Below are 20,810 nucleotides of genomic sequence, written 5' to 3' on the forward strand. Positions count from 1 at the left end.
CATGCTATGCTTTTACCATGACTTCAAATATCCTGCTATTGCATGACTTTCTAATGGCATGCTATATACTTTTAGTTGTCACGATGACATACTATACTATTAAATACTATACATTCTATTCAATTGCCTGGTAGGACTTTTTATGATGTATTACACAATAACCTTTTATGAGTTTTTGGTAATGAGTAATTATGAGTTCATTTTGAAACTGCATAATTTAAAATTATATTTTTATAATTTGCTCTACTGTGAGTTATTGAGACATAAGACATAAGTTTCCATGACTTCCATGAATGATTCACTGTACAATGGCCTTTAACGACTGTTTTGTGGAATGCGTCTGACCTTCTATGACTTGAATGAATCAAAATAATATATTGGTACATAATATTTCTTGATGACGATAATGCTAAAACCCTTTACGTTTTTTACCATATAATACTTTTCATGACATATTAGATTATAACTTTTTATTACCCATTTATGACTTTTTAAGTCTACACTATGGATTTCTATATATTTCATATGTATCATTTTAGAGACCCTAACTTTTGTACCCTACTAATTGTAAAGAATTTCAACAGAACAGACATCTTATGTAAATAAAATCATAAAAAGGGTGTGCATGTTAAGAAAAGAAATGAAATTATATTATTATGTTAAACAAAAATCATAAAAAAGTATACATTATGTCAAAAATAAGTAATAAAGTGAGTACTAAATATTGAAAATAAGTCATAAAAGGTTCCTAGTATAGAATGTCACATAAAAATAAATAAATGACGTGTTTATACACGCGGACGTCAAAGTTTACTTTGCATTCTTCAGTTTAACTCATCTTAAGAAGCTTTTTAAAACAAGAGCCTGTTGACAGCCGAGAGTTCAAGCCAAATGTAATCTTTATTAGACTGTTTCTGTACAAAAAGCACTGGATCACAGGAAAAAAAACAAAAAAAGACATGCATCTATTTACAGCATGGCCAGAGACGGAAAAGAAAGAAAGCTGTTTGTACTCTAAAGACATTAATTAAACATTGTGCTTTGATATACTTTGATGATATATTTCATATTTCACAAAGATGCAGTACCTCTGCCCTCTTTCACATTGAAGTAAAACATCGAGTAAAAGTAAAACTTTTGCCGTTTTTAACGACCTCGGCCGGGAGAACCAGGACGGTGAGAAGCAAAAACTTTCTACAAACTGTGACCAAAGTAAAAATAAAATAAGACGGTTTGAGAGGTGGAGGCGGACGGAGAGGTTGGAGGCGGACGGAGGCCGGCTGCGTTCCCTCAGTGTCGCTGAGACCAATGGCTTCTCCTAAAGACACTGGGCAGATGTTCAGCTGATGTTGTGCAGAGGCCGAAGCGTCTGGATTTGCATAAAGTCAAAAGTCCAAAACTTGGGATTCTCCTTCACTCACGTGATGGATCTTATGGCGCACAGATGTTCCAAATGAAGCAACATTGGCTCGGAAATTTCACGTAATGGCAAAGCCGTTTAATAGTTTTGTTGTAAAAGTTTGAGATTCTGAGGAATTCACATTTCTTTTGGTTGATTTTATGATTTTTTTCTCATTTTTGTCCACTTTAAATATATATATACACATTATATATATATATATATATATAAAATCAGTGATGCATTTATGTTTGTTTTCCCATTATTATGAAATGAAGATTTGTGTGATTCTATTACCAAATCTTTTGAATGACAAAAGAAAATGTAACGTCATCTCTAGTGTTGTTGAGATGTTGAGTCATAATCACGTGGCGTAGATGTAATGTTTAAAGTAGTTTCCGACGCAATCCAGGAGGTTTGTTCGGAAGGCAACCGCTAACCTAGCTAACCGCTAACGTAGCGTTTCCTCTTTCAGGTCGGCGCTGATGACGCGAACTTTGTGTGTTTTTGGGGGGAAACCTGAGGGACGAACGTCTGGTGCAAAAACATACAAATAAAAATATAAGTGTTCCCACAGTTTGACTTGAGACTCGTAAAATTAAAAAAGCACCCACGGTATCGTCTGCAGAAGCGAACCTTTGTCAGACAAAGTGAAGCAGAACATCGTGGTTAATTCTTCCAAACGTCTCCACGGCGACGCGGAAGGCGAGCTAGCGGTTGCATAAGTAAACGACACTGACGTCCGCGGACGTCTCCTTCAGATCGGGAACCAAAAAGAAAAAAACGTGATTTCTCAGTTTTAAAATCTGCTGCCTGTTTTTTTTTCTTTTCTGTTTTTTAAAAATCGTACCGTCGTTCTCACCGAAAAACACAAATACAAAGATCGGGGTTTTCGGGTTTGGTATCGAGATCGGAATTGTCTTCCGTTCGCGGTCCAGACGTGAGGGTGGAGGAGTATTATGACGCTATAAGCTTCTGACATATTCAGTTTTCACATGACGAGGATTTTTGCCGTTTCCCAACGGAAGAAAAAAAGAAAAACATATCGGTGCATTTCGATCTTTTTTGTATTACTTTTAGCTTTTTTTTTCCTTCATTTTTTTAAGCTAAGATGCACTTCTCTTAGTAAGTGCCCCAACAAAGAAAAAAATAGTGCATTAAGAAATAACCATGATTATACATTTCACAATAATACACAAAGGACGAGAAGAACCAGGGGAAACACAAATGATGCTGTTTACAAAAAGTTAAATATTATATCGTAAAAGCGTTTTTATACAAAAGTGATGAAAGCTTTTTTTTTCCGTCCTGCTTTCAAAAAACAGGGTGAGCACGTCTTGACTTTTTTCAGTTTTGTTTTTACAAAAGGGTTGATTCCTCTCACTTGTTCACTCTCTTTACAATATCTAAAAGGTATTAAGACATCAAATGTGTTTACATATATATTTGAGACTATCATTCAGGCCTAAAATCACAAAAGGAACTCCCCAAAAACATACTTTTATAAATACATATAAAATAAGCACAATCAGGAGAATAACAAGAAAACCTGGTACCTTAAATGTGATTAAAACGGCTGCAAGCTTTTTCTGGTTAAAATCTACCATCGACAAACAGAACTATTGTACTGGATTGAAAAAAATGAAAGAAAAGAACGAGACGTCCAAAACAAGGAAATAAAAGAGAGACTCTAAAAAATGAAAGTAAAGAGTTGGGCTGTTGTTCTTCTCTCTGCGGGACCTTTGTTAATTCTGTCTTGACATTATGAAACATAGTGACACGCTCTGGAACTCAACAGGAGACGCTAGAAGGTGTGACTTCTGATCTTTGAGGAGTCCGATTCTTCGAGTTTTCATGAAGAGATTGAATTGAATTGGTCAAACTCGAGTCCACCGAGAGCTTCTGATCCGCAGAGGAAGAAGAGCACCGACCGGAGGTTCTGGAGACCTCGGCTGGCTTTAATGCCACTAATGAAACACATTGGAACTGGTTTCTTTACCAAAAGAATTATTGTTAAACTGTTATTTAAAACATAATCTGTGGACAGAATTAATTAAACTGTATTTTTAAACAACACCTGCTTTGCATATTTTAACCCATTTAATACAAAACCAAATATTTCCTTTTGTGTGTTAATTTATTTAGCTGCATGATGTCGTTTAAAAAATGTGCAGAATGAGCCTGGACAACGCAAAAATAATAAAGGCAGCCATTTTTCGTACGAAAAATTTGAATACCAAAAGAGTGGGCGTGTAAGTTTTATTTATTGCGTAATCTCACAATGTGTGGTTATTTCATATTATATAGAGATAAATTAGTGATAAATAACTCTGAGCGGATCACGTGTACCCCGGGTGGACGTGTAAGCCAATGAGATCGAAGCTCCCGGTGGACACGCCCCCTTCTTCAAACTGATCGAAGACCTGTTGAGTTCCCGCAGACTTCTGAAGTCAAGCACAACTAATACTCACACAACATGTTGCACTGCAGACACCTGCCCCGCCTCCCCCCTACAGTTCACAGCACAGCTGACCTTTGACCTCCTTCTGAGAAGCTGTCCAATTTTGAGTCAAACTTCTTATTCTTCTGCTGCAGTGGTGCATTCTGGGTCGGCGGAGGGCTCAATGGGAAATGGGAAGGGTTGTTTTTTTTGGTGGTATTTCAGGTGGGCGGGGCCGCTGGCGGTGGGGGTTTAGGGGGGTGTTGGTTGTGGTGGTGGAGGGGGTCTGACAGTATCTGGCTGAGAGTCCTCCTCACATGGGGGGCACGATGAGACCTGCCATGGCTGAGAGATGACACACAGTCAGTTACATGAATAAATATCAATTACGACAGAAAGGAGTGTGGGTGAATCTGCTGGCATGACATCTTAATAATAAAATACACACATTCAAAGCTCTGCTGGAAAAGGTCAAATAAACATTTAAATGTAAAAAATGTATATAATAATAGCCATACACTTAATACAGCTATATACATGTCAATCAATCAATCAATCAATCAATTTAGATGTGGTGGCAAATGTAAATTTCTGTAAAAAAAAAAAAACATTGCAGGAAAGCTGACTCAACATGAAGTCAGCTTAGTAAGTATTAAAAATAAAACATATTTTCCACACAATTACACGTTATTCGTCATATTAGAGACCGGGCTAAAACTCGCTGTATAAATGTATGTATCTACGTCTAGATGAGGTTATTTTGAGGGTTCATGTAGAAGCAACAATGTACGAGTATTTTAAAAGTTGTTTACTTACAGAACTAACAGAACAGAAATTTGGACTATTTACAAACTAGCATCATTATGATGCTATTTCTTCTCTAAATGAATGTTGTCCATTTATTGTGATAAATCTTTTTATTTTGGGTTCATTCAGCTGCAATAAACCAGCCGACATGCTTGATTCAATGAACACACCTCATGACAATTTCATGACGATGTCTTGATGATGTCATGATGATGTCAGGATGATGTCATGAACCGACAAGACATGGTTTAATTTCTTTGGATACGGAGACTTCCACAACAACCACTGAGTACATATAATGGCTAATGGGTTTCATCGTTAATGGTGGAAATAACTGGCTGCGTTGATAACGGTTTCCATGGAGATAAGCCCCTCCCCTTCTCCAGCGCGTATAGCGCGAATGAGCAGCGCAAATTATCACAAATTATCCCACAAACACTGAATATTTCTTAAAATATTCAGTGTTTTTTTAAGTAAAAACGCATTAAACATTTTAAGAACTTTTTCCCAAAATGATGAACTTGTTCCAGAAAACTTTTGAGACCGACTACCTGCAGTCCTCCCAAATCCTCTAAACCTAAAAAAAAGTACTATTAAAATATATTATACGTTTATACATCTAAAGTCAGCGTGAAGACACTGGAATTATGAAAAATGTAAATGTTTGAAAATCCTCACAATTCAATTTTATTAGAATTGGTCCAACACAAATTGAAATTTTCTTAATTGTCACAATAAGTCCAGAAGTTACACAGAAGCTACAAAGAAACTAAGCTTCATGAAATGCGTCTCTGTGTTTAATTTGATGGCTTTTTCATATCTGATATTTTATATCCGTTTCCGCCTAAATAGTTATTTTAATCCTTTTTTTTAAAGAATTGCTCCCGAAACAGGTTGTATAATTAGACTCAATGATCAAACGCAGCTCTCAGAAGTTATGGATCAACTTTGACCTCCCAGGGTTCTCCACACAGACAAAGAGTCATCATCTGCCCAGGTGGGGCAGGTGGACACTCGAGGGTAGAAGGGGGGGGCAGGTAGGGGGTGCTGACAGGCGGGAGTGGGGGAGGGGCGGGGGGGGGTGGGATGCTCACCCTGGAGGTTGCTGCCATTGGTGGTGGTGCAGGTGGGGGGCGGGGAGGTCTGTGGCCGCACGACGGGGGCGAAGGCGCTCTTCTGTTTGACTGCAGAAACCATATGGACAGGAGAGAATGAATAAGGGCCTATGGGAGCAGAGGAAGAGAGAGGAGGAGGTGAGGAAGGAGGAGCGAGGAGGAGGTGGAGTCCCGACGGCAGGCGGACGGACAGAGGAGGTGAGCGATCGGATGGAGGTGAATCATGCAGGAGGAGCAGGGACAACGGGGGGGAGGGGGGGGCCGAGAACTTCTGGAGGGACAAACATGCTCCGAACAAAAAACAGCTGCACATCTGGCAAAGTTGATCCATAACTTGAAGGGACTTTTTACATTTTTTATGACAATTAATAAACTAACCTGAGAACAGCAGCAGCTTCATCCACACAAACTGTACAGGTGTGCGTGTGCATGTGTGTGTGTGTGTGTGTGTGTGTGTTTTTGGCAATGTTAGTTTTATAATAACCCATCATTTGTGAAGTTTGTGGCTATGAGTCTTTATTTATTCTATAACTGGCTTCTTGTTCTAATTAAAGCAACGATGCAACATCTCCGTCTCCATTCCGTGCGTTTTCACTGCAGGGCAAGAGTCACAGCCTGGTTAGCCTAGCTTAGCATGACAGTGAGCAGGGTCGAACATCGGAACACCTGTCTAAAATATAGTTTGAATTAAAGGTTTTACTAAATATATTACAGTGTTTCCAGAAAGATAAAAAGAAAGTTCTGGTTGGTGTACTTTTTTCTACTGAATAAGTTTCCCACATCTTCCAGTCGTTATGCTAAGCTAGGCTAACCAGCGCGTGTCTCCCGCTCTCTACTGCACACATGGACACAAGGCCCGATGTCTGAACATCTCCACGGAGAAGAGTTGGACCGTTCCTTTAATCACCTCCACGGAGTTTGCAGACCACAGTGAGTCTGTAAATGATTCAAGGACAGAATGGAACTGGAAAATGAAACGGGGGGAGGGAGGGAGGGAGAGCGGGGGAGTCGGGGGATGTAAATGCAATGTATCGCTTCCTGCCAACAAGCTATCAGGGGGTCCTGGATCGCTGCTTCTTACTCCTAACATTCCCTCTCTTTGTTGGCTCGGTCTTCTTGTTTTTCTGATATTAATGAATTCGGCCCAAAGCGAGAAAGCATGAGGGAGGTGGTGAGGATAGTTAGTGGGGTTAGTTAAGGAGGAGGGGCGGGGGAGAAGATGGACGGGGGGGAGTCATGAGGGAGGTGAACAATGCGTGGCGGTGTTCAGTCGATGCACACACACACACACACACACACACTCAGTGGGAAGCTGCAGCTCAGCCAGGCGGGATGTGCGAACCTTTTGTTTTGGTCGCCGGGGACGACAACATCACCTGGCAACATCGAGCTCGCTATCTTTTCTTTTTTTTCTAAACGAGCCTCGATGAGACTCAACCGAGCGCTTTGATAGGCGAGCCAAACACCCCCCCCGCCCCCCCTCTCTATACACACACACCGGCGGGCAAGTTTAGACTCCACCGCTCTCCGAAAAAAACACACCTGCGCCTCCCAACTCCGGGCGCCATAAGAAGGAAAAGTTTCAGAAGAACAACGGGAAAAAAAACAGAGTGGCTTCACCTTTATTCACTTTCTTTGTTCTGTGACAACAAGACCTCGACAGGAAGAAGCAACCACGACTTCTAGTGCCAATAGATTGATCTAAAGTATCAATAGAGCAACAATATGATGGAAGACGGGCTGGACCGATATTAAGATATTTTATCTGGTGACTAAATATCAGCTGATACTCATTTTCTGTAATAAACAGAGCGACAATTACATTTCAACAGAACTTCAATAGACATTGACTGAACTGCTTTCAGTAAAAGTTTGGACAGTTGTCACCGAAACGCATCCACCAAAGCTTTACCAGCACTTCAACTCCTTATTGTGCCTCAACTGAGACGTCAACTCCCTCACATGTTTTTATCCAACACATCCACTGACACCTCGGCTAAACTTTGCTTTACATCAACCGTTTTAAACCGACACTTTGACACTTCAACTCCTTTCGGTGCTCCCACTTTAACTGACATTTCAGCTGCTTTAGCTGCCCCTTTACTTCCTTCAGCGCTTTAACGGAGACACATTTCCTTGACCAAAAGTAGCCTTCAGCTAATACGGAGCGTCAAGTGGTGACAAAAAGTGTGTTTTGGATTTGTTTCTACTTTAAATGAATGCAACATTTGAGCGGACTCACTTGCGTAAGCAGAGTTGGTGGAGCCGTTGAGGAAGCCGGGGGATCCGGGCACGCCCAGGTTGGTCATCCCCGCCCCGTATCCGTTCATGGTGGAGGTGATGGTGTTGTAGTTGGACTGTTGGGGGGTGGAGCTCGGCACGTAGCCGCGGGGGGACACGCTGTTCGAGTTGCGGGAGTAACCTGCAGGGGGGGGGGACATGCCGTTTGTCAGTGAGGGTCAAACACGTCAGTCTTCTCACGCCTGTAAAGAGGCGCTGCGTCTTGATATAAAAAATAAAACCAGTTCTCATGCTGTAGCAGAGTTTCTGCTCGTGTGTTTGGAAGAGAAGTAAATGCATTGGAAAATATAAAGAAAAGAAAAAAACAAGAGAAATAAAGTGGAACTTTTTTCCTTTTTTCACCTTAATGACAAAAGATTCTATACGGTCTGTAAAGACATTCGGAAGATCAACTCAACCTTCTCATTTGTTGTGTCTTTAATCTGACTTTTTGACAGTTATTTTCGAATAATAATAATAATAAATAAGTTACTTTTCTAAATCCCCCCCTTCCAAAATCAGCCCCCCTCCCTTATAGTTCCATGGTGTCTGATCACCTGACTTCTTGAGAAGGTTTCAGACCTTCAACAAAACGCCATCCATTGATTTTAACATGAAAAACACAACACGACCCTCCACCGATGATGAAGATGCACAGTGTGATTAGAGGCCCCCCCCCCACCTCCAGCCTCCAGCTCCTGAAAGTGTTTATTTTCTGCCCTCAATCTCGTCGACATCCTCGCTGTGACCTCAGCAGGGACATCATCACGTCGGACGCTTCATCTCTCACCTCTCTGTTGCGCTGTAGAGCCTCAACCCCCCCCCCCCCTCTCTCTCTTCCCTCCCTTCCCCCCGTTGATTGACCCTCATCCGAGATGCATAGAATACCAATGTTCCCCCGCAAGAACTCGGCCTGACCTCCGACCCCCTCAAGAGGCTCCCGAGTTCCCACCGACTCTGGGCCCAAGCGCGGCCAGCGGAGCCAGCGGTGTGCCAAGTAGAACATTACAAACGCCCCCCCCACCACCACCACCACCCCCCCCCCCCCCCCACCACCACCACCCCCCCCCCCCCTCCTCCACTTCCTGGTTTGGGCCAACGCAATTCCCAGCAGGAACGTCTGTCGGGGCGAATGGGAAACACATGTCAGCGCTAAATGTCGGGATTGTTCCAATAACTCGAGGAGGAGAAGCGTGGAGGCCGGGCGGATGGAGGGCCGGGCGGATGGAGGGCCGGGCGGGTGGAGGCTGGGCCAAAGGCAGTGTTTGCGCCGGTGTTTCCTTGCCGCTCCCCGCCCGCGTGGGAAGTGGATTGCGTCCTCCGACCTCACGCCGACCACTCAAACATGTGTCCTTTAAAATATATTCTTATAATTAAATATTTCATTATTCACAATTCACAATTACAGATTCAGATGTTTTCTTTGAATTAAGAGATGCTTTATGAGGACATTCCTCTGAGGATGATTTTTGGTTCTAAAAATAGCTGTAACGTACTGAGTCATAATTACAAGCCGTACTTCAGAGAAAGGTTCTCGTAAAACATACTTGATGCTCGTTAGTTCGTTAGCTCGTTGGCTAAGTGCTGACGTCATCATACAGAACATTGATCCTAACGTTTGAGTTCTTCATTCCTGAGGTTCATTGTCGACCCAGAGGACACCAATCTGCCCCCCAATGCCCTTTCTCTCTTCCTTATACCCTAACCTGTGCTCTACATTAGCATGTGCTACCAACAGTTCGCCAGCTGAACGGAGACAAACTCCAGAGGAAGGAACTAAAGCAGGAGTGGGGTGTGGAGGGGTGAGGGTGGGGGGCGGGTGGAGGCGTGACGCTGAGCAGGCCTGAGCTTCTCTCCGAATTAGCGCCATAAATTACTCTCCTCGTCCGCCCGATAGGACCCGGGGCCTCGAGAGCCGCCGTTTTTATTAATGTTTTAATCACGGGGGATAATTGCGAGTGGGCACAAAGAGCAGTTTCACACCTCGCACCATCAGGGGGGGGGACAAGGAGAGGGGTCCGGTCCTCGGTGTAATGTTCCCGACCGGAGAACTCAATGCACATAAACTACCGAGTTATGAATTTTCAGCACGGCTGCAGCCTGGTTTCCCATGACCTCATAGATTCCTGTAAGGTGTTCGCTGCCGGGCCGATGGGAAAAGCAGACGATGGTTTAGTGTTGGGGGGGGCGGGTCCAGGGGGGAGTGTCCGGGGAGTGAAAGCAGCTCTATCCGCTTCCTGTTCACAAGCTGTTTGGCGCACATTTTCAGAAGCAGAGCGACTCAAACCACCAGTGAATGTTTCTACTAGAAGGTCTCCTGATGTTTCCATTGAGCTCCAGTAAAGAACATCAGAACACTGTAGAGAGCCTCACAAGAGGAGTGTGTGTGTGGGTGAGCCCTGAACTTGAACAAACACCTAAACAAACATTCACAGCAGAGACCAGGACCAGCAGGCACCAGGACCAGTGAGGACCAGGATCAGCAGGCACCAGGACCAACAGAGACCAGGACTAGCGAGGACCAGGATCAGCAGGCACCAGGACCAGCAGAGACCAGGACCAACAAGCCCCGGTCACAAACTAGTCTCTCCTTAACTCCAACTCCAAGTCTGTTTGGTTCGGTTGGACTTCACTGAGCTATTTAAGACTCTAACAAAGTTTACTGGTCTCTAATAAACTCTCTGAATGCTCCCCCCAAAGGATCATGGGTAGTGGCGAGGCCTCACCTTGGTCGGCCTGCGAGGCCTCGGAGATGTTGACGGCGAGCTGGCTGCTGAAGGAGTTCACGCCCATCATCCCCGAGTGGGCGGAGCCAGTGAGGGAGGGCAGCTGGTTGTGGCTGCGGGGGACGGAGTAGAGCGCCTCAGTGAGGTCAGCGGCCCGCTTCAGGATGATCTCCTAGGGGCAAGGGGGCAGGACATTAGTGAGCTAACGAAGTTTAGTGTACTGCTATAATAATTTTAATGTCATATTTCTATAGTTTATTCATTGCATCTAGTATTTTAGCCTTTAGCAAAATAATCCAAAGTCGTCAAAAGTTAAATGAGATTAAAGCCCAACGACAAAAGATCCAGTGGTGGTCGGTCACAAGATTGTGTGTGTGTTTTCAAACCGGAGGTGAAAGGTCGAAGCGACTCACCTGGTTGTTGTGCGGCATCCCGTATAGAGCCTCCACCAGGTCAGCTGCTCGCTTCAACAGCACCTCCTGAGAGAGCGAGAGAGAGGGAGGTAGAGGTTTAATTAGAGGAAGAAGAGAAGATTGGCAGTAACCTCAGTCCTTATATGGTCACTTCCTGTTCATTGGTAATCTATGGCTAATATTCACATTTGAGAAGCTATACACTCAACCCAGCGGTCTGTCAGAGGAGAACCGACCAATTAGAGCAACCGAGAGTCTCATTTAAAGCAACATTCCTCAGGTAGGTGACACCTGAGGGGGGTGGGGGTCATCGATCGGATCCAAAATGCCCGCTAACGGACTTGGAGAGACAGACGGATAAGTGTTTGTACCCAGAGGGCAGAAAAAAACAGAGAAGAAGAATTAACAGCAAGCGATTACACACACACACACACACACACACATTCACACGCGCACATATAAATAAGCCCCGGAGCTATTTTTTCATCAGCCCACAGGAGAGGAAGTGTCAAATCTGAGCGCGGGCAGCACAGCGGGGAGCCGTGGAGATGGCAATGTTGAAACAATGTGAAGGGTCCAAAAGGGGAGGAGAAGTGGGCAAGAAAAGTAAGATAGGAAAGGAAAAAATAATAAGGATGATAGAAAGGAGACAGAAAGTCAGTAGCGAAAGGAGAAGGAGGGAACCAGAGGACATAAAGAGTAAGAGACAAGATGTGTTTCTTCACAGCTTCAGGTGAGAACACATCACACTGAGGATGATCGGCGGCTGCAGGAGGAGGAGGAGGAGGAGGAGGAGGAGGTGTTGAGTCCCCGAGGAGCAGCAGTGGGGAGGTGGAGGCCTCTGCTGGAGCTCCCCGAGGTATTACATCAGCGAGGAGAACATCCCATCACCGTATTAACAAATAATAAACAATATGATCTGAATTGATAATATGAAGACAAAAGAAATCATAATAACAATTATCATTATGATTTTATAATGTATAAATGGGTCTCCGGCTGATATAAATGTGTCCTATAACTAGCAGAGCATCTTTAGGTGGAGTAACACCACCCTCGCGCTAAGTAAGCACTCCATCGTTAACCTGCGAACTGAACCAGAAGTAGCGTTTCTTACGGAAGTCTTTGAACTAAACATTAGAGATTCAAAGGAAACCTTTTCCTTCCTCCCGGCTGTCAGACCGAATCACCTGCTGCTCCGTCACGTCACATCTGTGGATTTGATCCTTGAAGACGGAGGGTGAGCCGCTTCGACGGGTGGAGATTAAAGAGGATCGCCCCTCCGGATTCTATTCTGGCTTCGCCTTTTTTTTCCTTTTCTCTTTTGGGTTCATCTATTTTAAATCTGTGCTCGAGCAAAAGCCTCCAAACAAACGTCTCCTGTGACTCAGAAGAGAAACAGCCGCCATTAACCACATTGTTTCCCTCCCAGCCAATCGGAGCGCTCACTCACTGCTGGCAACAACAACACACAAACACGGAGCTCTCATTTCCCACGACAGGCGATGACCTCGAAGGAGGCGCTCCAGCACACACAGATGGAAACACACAGCTTTTTCTCCAGGAAACTTTTCTGATGCACTTTAAGAAAATACAAACACTTTACTATGATTGAATAATGTACTGCAATAAATTACTGAAAACCATACAATCACTGTAAAAAAATCACTTTACTACAATAAAATAATGAAAAACACAAGACTGAAAACAGGGGGGACTGTTAGCATAGCTTAGCATAAATAGAGGGGGTCAACAACAACTCCAAATAAGTATGATTTCCATCTATATGTTTGTTTAACTTTGACCATCCAGAAGGTGAATTTGTCTCTCTATGACATCCTCTGGGCTTGCGTGTGTGTGTGTGTGTGTGTGTGTGTGTTACAGTGTCTATGTTCAGTGAATGAATGGCCTCCTGTCAATCAAAACCCCCAGGAGCATCCCTCTCTATTGTAGAACAATCTGTCAGCCTGCTACTGCCAACACTGTGTCTGTGTGTGTGTGTGTGTCTACATTATGATGCACGCTGTATGTTTTTGTGTTTGTATGTTTGCACATCCTTATGTCCTTTCCCACACTTCCTTTCCTCGTATCCCAGTGTTTGTATTTGCTTCCCGTCCTTCCTATTATGTTTCCTTCCTTCTCTCTATCCTTACTCCTACATCTTGATTTTGTGTCCTTCCTTTCCTTTACTCCTTTCTTACTTGGCTTTTATAATTTGTCGCTTTTCTATTGTTCCTTTCTCTCGTTTCCTTCCAATTTCCTTCCTTTCACCTTTCCTCCTTTTTTAAAACTTCCCTTTCCTCCTTCCCTGTCTAATTTTATTCATCTCTTTCCTATAATTTATTTTACAACGTCCTTTCTTTCCTTCCACCCTTAGTCCTCCTCTACTTGCCTTGCTTCCTTTGCATTCTTCACCCTGCCTTCCTCACAACCTTTCCTCTGAACTCCTTTCCTATTGACTCCTTCCTATATTAAGTCCTTTCCCATCTCAACTTTCTTTACTTACTCTCTTCTTTCTTTAATTGCTTTTCTTTCCTTCATTTTCATTGGACGTCGTCTCCTTTTATTTTCTAAACCCAAAATCGGGCAGGTGACGTCCGCCAGTGCGAGTGTGAGTGTGTGTGTTTGGTTGTGTTCTTCTGTGTGTGTCTGTGTGTTCCTCCTCTGGCTTCATTAATCTCCATTAGAAAACAGAAGTTAGTTAATGTCTCCTTCGCTCGGCTGCAGCAGCGAGACGCCACGAGGCAGCAGCTGCCCGTCACACACACACACACACACACACACACGCAAACAAACATCTACCCCCACGCACACACACACACACACAATCAGCAACTCACACCTGAAAAAAACTGTTCACAGACACTAAAGGCAGAAACACAAAAGGCTTTTCTCTGTTGTGTACATTGTGCATGGTATGTGTGTGTTTGTGTGTGTCTGTGTGTGTCCTCCTTCTATTTTCATTAGGTCCTGACAGACACAACAGCCTTCTCAAGTTAATGACGCCTCCGAGGCCTCCCCGTTGGAGAGCCGCTGCTCCTCAGTGTGTGCGTGCGTTGTGCGTGTGTAGTGTGTGTGTTGGGTTGTGCGTGTGTGTGCGTGTGTGCATATGTGAATATGCACGTGTTCATTTGTTCTTGGCTGCCGCTCTCTGATCTGTAACTCATACACTCAAACTAAGCAACACAACCCCCCCCCCCGAAGAAAAACAACTCCCTCAAATCCACCACAGAAGAAGAGCACCAAATCAATCAATACACCCTCAATGTCCCGATCGAACGCGAGTATTGATTGTACAAACGCGGTCGGTGAAGCAGGTGTTTCTGTCTCGTCGTGATTGGCTGAAACACCAAATCAATCAAACATCAAACGATTTACAGCTTTAACTGAAACAATACGATTTAAATGATTTAAATAATACTCATATTTGTCATCGTGTGATGATGTGAAGGAGACGGTTTAGAGACACTTTAAGAGTAAACTTCTTCAAGAGAGAAGAAAAATGCTTACTAATTCATTCAATCATTTAATTATTTCACTTTGATTCAGAAAAGTGTTTTTCAATTGCAACCCCCCCCCCCCAGGATTTGTTTTGTTGTTTTGTTTTTTGGTCAAACAAAACAAGACGTGTTGAAGTTTGAAGTTTAAAAATTGTTCTCGAGACAAAAAACCACAGTTAAAGGGCAGAAGAGTACAACGTCTGTGTTTTCTTTTCATTATTCCTCACTATAAGTGGAGGGTTAACCTCGAGGCGGATTTACAGAAGATACAAACGACTAAACGTGTAAAGTAACAAGTGAAGCCAAACAAACACCTGAACAAAGAGAAGTTGATTTTTTGGTGTTTTGTTATGCATCAGATCCAGTTTCAGTCCTCTGCTGGATGTGGTGCTATCTGTCAGTCTCTAATTGCCCCCCCCCCACACACACACACCCCCATCAGCTGCTCAGCCACACCCTTCACACACACACACACACACACACACAGACACACACAGACAGCGCCATTGGATTCCTGTCAGCGCGAGTGCCGGCAATCAGAGCGCCGGGCGCTTTAACGGCGCTGAAAGGCCTCACCCGATCGATACGGTAATGCACTGGCTCCCGGTTATCATCATCATCTCTTATCACTGACCCACACCTCCGACGGGGGGGTTTGGCAGTGGGAGGGGTATGCGAGGTGAAGAGGAGGAGGAGTAGAGGGTCTCTGGGTGTTTCCCTTCAGCTGTGGGGAGATGGATGGTTCTGGGGGGGCTTGGGAGAGGGGCGGAGGCGGGGTGCGGCGGGTCAGCGTGGGTAAGTGGACTTCTAAAACAGCTCCAAGACGCTGGCAGCTGATTGGATACTCTCCTCTGCCTCCTGGACGTGGCTGACGATTGGCTGAGATGTGAAGTATTGTGTAGTAAAAGTAAACCACACTGTGAAAACCTGCGTTCAAAACCTCACAGAGGTTAAAAGATATAATCTGAACTACAGTATCGATTGATTGAAGTATGAAGTCAATTATGTGAGGATTTTGACTCTACATTTGCCTCAACGCAACTCCTCACACACAGGCAATGTTAAACCACCGGTTCTAACTTTATTCACGTCCGAACGTGGTGGATCTGCCCTTTAAATTTGAGCAGCGTTTCCATAGAAATCATAAATAATCACAAATATGACAGTTTAATCTCACTTCAAGGTCATAAATTAAGCAGAAGAAGAAGGACGTACAGGTGGAGAGAAACAAGACTCCGGTTCATCCTCTGTGGCTGTAATCGTCTCATAGGAGGAGAGGAGGGATGAAAGAAAGGAGGCAGTAAGAGCAAGAAGAGGGAAGAAAAGAGGGAGGAGGTAAGAAGACGTAGGAGGTGGAGGAAGAAAAGAGGGAAGAGAAGGAAGAAAGGAAGGAGGAGAATAGGGGAAGAGAAAGAGGAGGTCAATCGTTCTTCCTCTCCTCCTCTTACATCCTGCTCTCCTTCCTTTTCTCTACCACTCTCCCTGTTTTATACTCTCATTTTACTTGTCTTTACCTCCCCTTCTGCTTTCTTACTTCCTCTTCTCCTCCCTAATCCCTTCCTCCTTCCATCCCCCTGTTTCTCCTTTCCTCTGCTCTTCTCTTGTACAATACAAATATACATAAAATATGACTCAACTGTCAAATTAACAAAAGGTGTGAATTTACGTTAGTTTTATTAAAATGATTAAATGGAGGTTGACGGCATTAGAAGAAAAACATTAAATCCCCCTTAAAAACTGACATGAACTAAACACGCTTTAAACACGACTCCTTCCCCTCACCCTGTAAACAATTCATAATTCATCTTAAAGAGTCTCCCCCCCCCCCTCGCAGGCTTCACCCCGTGACCTTCCTCGGTCCATCTCTTGACACATTCCTCCTCTATTGTCTTCCATGGGTTTCTGGGGGCTTAATTACGGGGGGGCTCCGAGGGGGATCAGCGTGACCCTGGAGGAGAAGCCATCAGACAGCGGCCTTAACAATGATAAATCACCCCCGAGCAGGGCTGTAGAAACTGCTATAAAATATGGATGGACCGAGCAGCGCCGGACCTAGCGATGATCAGCCGGGGTGGCGGGGGGGGGGGGGGGGGGGGGTATTCTGACGACGCAGGGTTGATTCCCTTCACCCCGTGAATTCAATATCGCTCATTACGCCCAACGAGAAGCGGGAGAATCTCCTCATTCATGAAGTGAGTTGATAACCCCTGAGCGGACCGTACCACCCTAGAGTCTGCAGGGGGGTCTCTGATTGGAGCTGAAGGGGCAAAAAAACGTCTAATCTTCACTTAAGTGTTCTTTGATTAAGATATTGTTTTGTTCTGTTTTGTTTGTTTTTCACCACAGAACGTAGAACGTAAAATCTGCATATTAAATTCAGGTCGAAGGAGAGAAAAGTGGAGCCTATCACTCTTTATATTTACAAAAAATATTTATATTTATAACCTCTCTAATTAAAAAATAAGTGAAGCCATTATCTTTATTTTATCTACCATCTTAATTTTGACTGAATACAACCTCTTTAAATATACCTTGAAATTAACGTTTTAAGTCGAGGAGTATTCCAGAGTATAATCTAAACGCTAAGTGAACCTATTAAGTTATTTTAAACTACCTTTATTGTACTAATTAAGGAGCATTTCATGATCTTCAAATATTTAAGTCATCAGAAACTCTTAATATTTACTCACCCACTTCATCCCTTATAAATTAACCAGAATAAAGTGACCATGTCTAAAAGTCCTAGCCGTTGTGTAAATAACCTTGACTCTAACAAGGTAAAGGCACATCTGAGGCGTCTCACCTCCTTCTGTCAGACAGACAGTTAGCGGGCACCTCGACAGGCTGCGAGGCCAACTGGTCAATGATGACCTCTGGGGGTTCCTCCTGGATCAGGTTCAGCGCTCTAATTTCATTTCCAGTTTGGCTCGGCTGGAAGCAGACACCTCAGCGCCCGGCCGGAGAGGACTCACTGCGGCTAGCCGTTAGCGTGTTAGCATCTGCGGCTCTGTCTGTTTGTCACGGTTTGTGTGTCGCAAGTAAAGCAATTAGCTTGTTAGCTAACAAAGTATGCCTTCAGTAAAGCAGACTTAGAGTTGTTTGTAGTGTTGGAGCTATAATGAAGGTCCCCCCCTGCTTACAGTCTTTGTGCTAAGCTAGGCTAAACTCATTTTAGAAAAAGATGCAAACCCTCTCGGGCTGGTAAAAAAAAGCCGGCTGATAGATTGAAGGGAACAATGTTAACGAGATTCAGATTTAAGGTAGTCAGGTGGACTTGGAGGAGCCCGGCTAGCAGTTTGCCTCTGCTATCAGTCTTTGTGCTAAGCTAGGCTAACCTTAATCTTTGAGTTTATTCCCTCTCAAGACAAAAATCAACTGTGAGTTTTTCCTCTCCCGGTTTCTTTATTTACCATTTACGTTTAGGGGAACAATCACTCTGCACTGTACCCACAATGCACCACCCCGACGCCCTGCGGCAAATCAATCTGTTCTGTGTCGCACCGCCTGTCCAAAAAAAAACAGAAAACCTTGCCGTCCAAACATCTCTTCCCATCCTCCGCCGGCCGGGCGGCAGGTGAAAGCAAAAGAGAAGTGACAAGCCGAGTTAACCCGTCGCTCGCTCGGTCACATGATCCCCCCCGCCACACACACACGCCGCCAAAAACATGGTCGCCGTGATTTTCTCTCTTGTCCCCCCCCCCCAAAAAAAACATCTGAAAGCGGGAGACGGGGAGGGGGGGGAGCCAACCCTGTGGTCTTATTGAGTTTTCCTCTGAATAAATAAATATCTCAGAGGCTGGAGGGCGCTTGACGTCCCACTCTGGCTGCAAATCAGGCCATCAAAGGGGCCAGACAATGCGCGCTCGCCATTAGTATCAATTTACAAATAAACTGCTTTTTTCTTTTTTTTTGGAGGGGGTGTGTGACTGGATCTCCAATGTCAGATTTTGATAAATGGTTTCAATTTGGCGGCTGCTTTGGAGTGTCAGGGCCCATCTGACGCTCGCCACCGGCCTGCCGCCTCCAAGAATCTGCCTCAGTTAGCCTCGCCACCGGGCGCCGCCGGAGTAATCTCTTCATGCTAACCAGGGCAGGTGTGTGCGTGCGAGTGTGTGCGAGTGTATGTGTGTGCGTGAATACTAATGCCTTTCTGTGGGTAAATATTAAAAGCGGGTACATTTCACTACCGATGTTTTTCCACACAAATCTTAAAGTGCGCTTTTCTATTTTTTAGGCCATTAACTGGGAGTCACGGCTGCTTTTCTTCACTCTTCACACAGCTGACTTTTGTTTAACAGATTTTTAAGTGATTTCGCTTCCGGGCAGCCTGTTTTATTTCTTTTCACTACGAATAAGGTGAAATCAAATATTCAATCTGCACAGGCTTCAGATTAAACGTTACATGTTTTAACAGACTTACGTGAGTCTATAGCTTAAACAAAATATGAAATGTATTCATAGTCTTCATTGTCTAAAAAGTGTCAGGAAAAAGCCCAAAACCAGAAGGATTACCGTGCCATGAAAAAAGAAAGATTAAGAGGTTGTGGTCATTTACTTTAACACTTCAGGGTACTTTGTACGACTCGCTTCAAATGCTTTCACACACCTTCGATTCAAATAGACCTTCCATTCTATTCTTTATTCCGACACTTCGACTCCTTTCAGCCATTTCTGTGCAATGTTGTATTAAATTAAACTTTTCATCAACATCACATATTTGTGAAGATTTGTGACTTGGGATTATCTAATATTTCCACCATCAACAAGGTATATTGATCAAATGTATTGCCTTTTTATTTCTGGTAATAGGGAGGTGGTATGTTCTCAGCTCTAACCACCTGCACCACCTGACCCTCCACCCTCCTCAGCTCGCACGCCGCCTTCACGGCTCCGTCAGCCACTCGCCGCCACCAAAAACTTTCATCCTCGCCAATTTAGAGAATGGAGGGGAAGGCGGGGCAGGGGGGTGGTGGGATTAAGCTCCCCATAAACAGCTGTTTCCTGTTTAAGGATTTAGGACCAATCTGCCCGCTGGCAGCGAGGCGGGGGGGGGCGGGCGATGCCAAGAGTGTGGCGAGCGGAACCGGCAAATCCGGTCAGTCAGCCCGGTCCCGCACCACCACCTTTTGGAGTCCTTCAGGAGGCCCAGAGACACTCGAACCGGCCGCTCTGCCGGACAGGTGCATCCTGGGACGTAACGTACGGCCGCGAACGGGGCCCTGACCATGAGCGCACGCGGCGGTGACTCTAACAACTCGTGTCCACTGACCTTAGGTAACCTCTCGGGGTCCCCGGGGTGGCGAGGGATGACCTTCTGTAGCCTCTGGAAGCCGTAGTCTATGGTGGGCTCGTTCAAGGCTGCGTGAGAGAGGGGGAGTAGGGGGGAGAGAGAGAGGTGAGTACGACTGAACACAAACCGACACCATAGTTACACAGATGACATTTCTTTCCGAAAATTTGGTTAATTCGTCCAACTCGCCTTATGGTCCCACTTCTTGCTATTTACTTTGACTAAAGCCACAAACATGAATGAATGAATGAATTCAATATTCATATATTTTCCCTTGAAATGTTCAAAGAAGGTGAAAAATGATTAAAAAAGAAAAAAGAAAAAGAAATAAACTGAAATTTACAAGTTTGTCTCCAAGAATTTTTTTAAATCCCCTCGAAGGTCACGGAGGACGCTCATATTTTCACCTTTCTTTGCCTTTTGCGTCCTCTTGTCTCCACATATTTATATTCTCATAACGGTGTGAGGTCTTAGAGGCCCTTTGTGCTTTAATATGAAACATGTTGAGGGTTAATAAATGAGCCTTTAAACAAGTGACGATGACCAGACCCAAGATTCCTTCTTTCTCTTCTTTCCTCTCTGATTCCAAGTCGACCTCTCGGTGATCTTCATTCTGTTGCTTCTTATTAACAGTGAGAGAGAGAGAGTGAGAGACAGCTGATCTGCCTCTCTCTCTGTTATCTTCCTGCTGTTTATTAAGCGTGAGACTTCACACTCCATCTGTCCCTTTTCACCACTAATTCAATCCAACCTTCCCTTTTCTTTCCTCCTTTTCTCCTCCACTCATTCACCTCCACAAACAATCCTCCCTCCTCTCCTCTCCGTACGTCGGAGAGAGAA

The 20,810-nt window shown here is 44.3% G+C and overlaps 1 protein-coding gene across 6 annotated transcripts in view; it reads right to left on the minus strand.

Annotated features, from left to right (window-relative positions):
- Window positions 1–3,647: 3,647 nt before the first annotated feature.
- The window catches only part of LOC120817995 (transcription factor COE3), an 86,855-nt gene continuing 69,692 nt past the window's right edge, over window positions 3,648–20,810 (minus strand). For 2 of the 6 annotated variants that reach the window (XM_078100553.1, XM_078100552.1), the window contains exons 11-16: window positions 19,950–20,038; window positions 11,181–11,246; window positions 10,768–10,939; window positions 8,004–8,183; window positions 5,741–5,830; window positions 3,648–4,184 (exon numbers count right to left, since the gene is read on the minus strand). In XM_078100553.1, coding sequence (XP_077956679.1) covers window positions 4,153–4,184; window positions 5,741–5,830; window positions 8,004–8,183; window positions 10,768–10,939; window positions 11,181–11,246; window positions 19,950–20,038 — 629 coding nt within the window. In that variant the 3' untranslated portion in view covers window positions 3,648–4,152. Of the gene's footprint in view, window positions 4,185–5,740; window positions 5,870–8,003; window positions 8,184–10,767; window positions 10,940–11,180; window positions 11,247–19,949; window positions 20,039–20,810 lie in introns of all 6 variants that reach the window. The other 4 variants (XM_078100551.1, XM_078100550.1, XM_078100555.1 and 1 more) reach the window with 2 other exon arrangements.

This window comes from Gasterosteus aculeatus, chromosome 4 (assembly GCF_964276395.1).
Source record: "Gasterosteus aculeatus chromosome 4, fGasAcu3.hap1.1, whole genome shotgun sequence".
Classification (NCBI taxonomy): Eukaryota; Metazoa; Chordata; class Actinopteri; order Perciformes; family Gasterosteidae; genus Gasterosteus; species Gasterosteus aculeatus.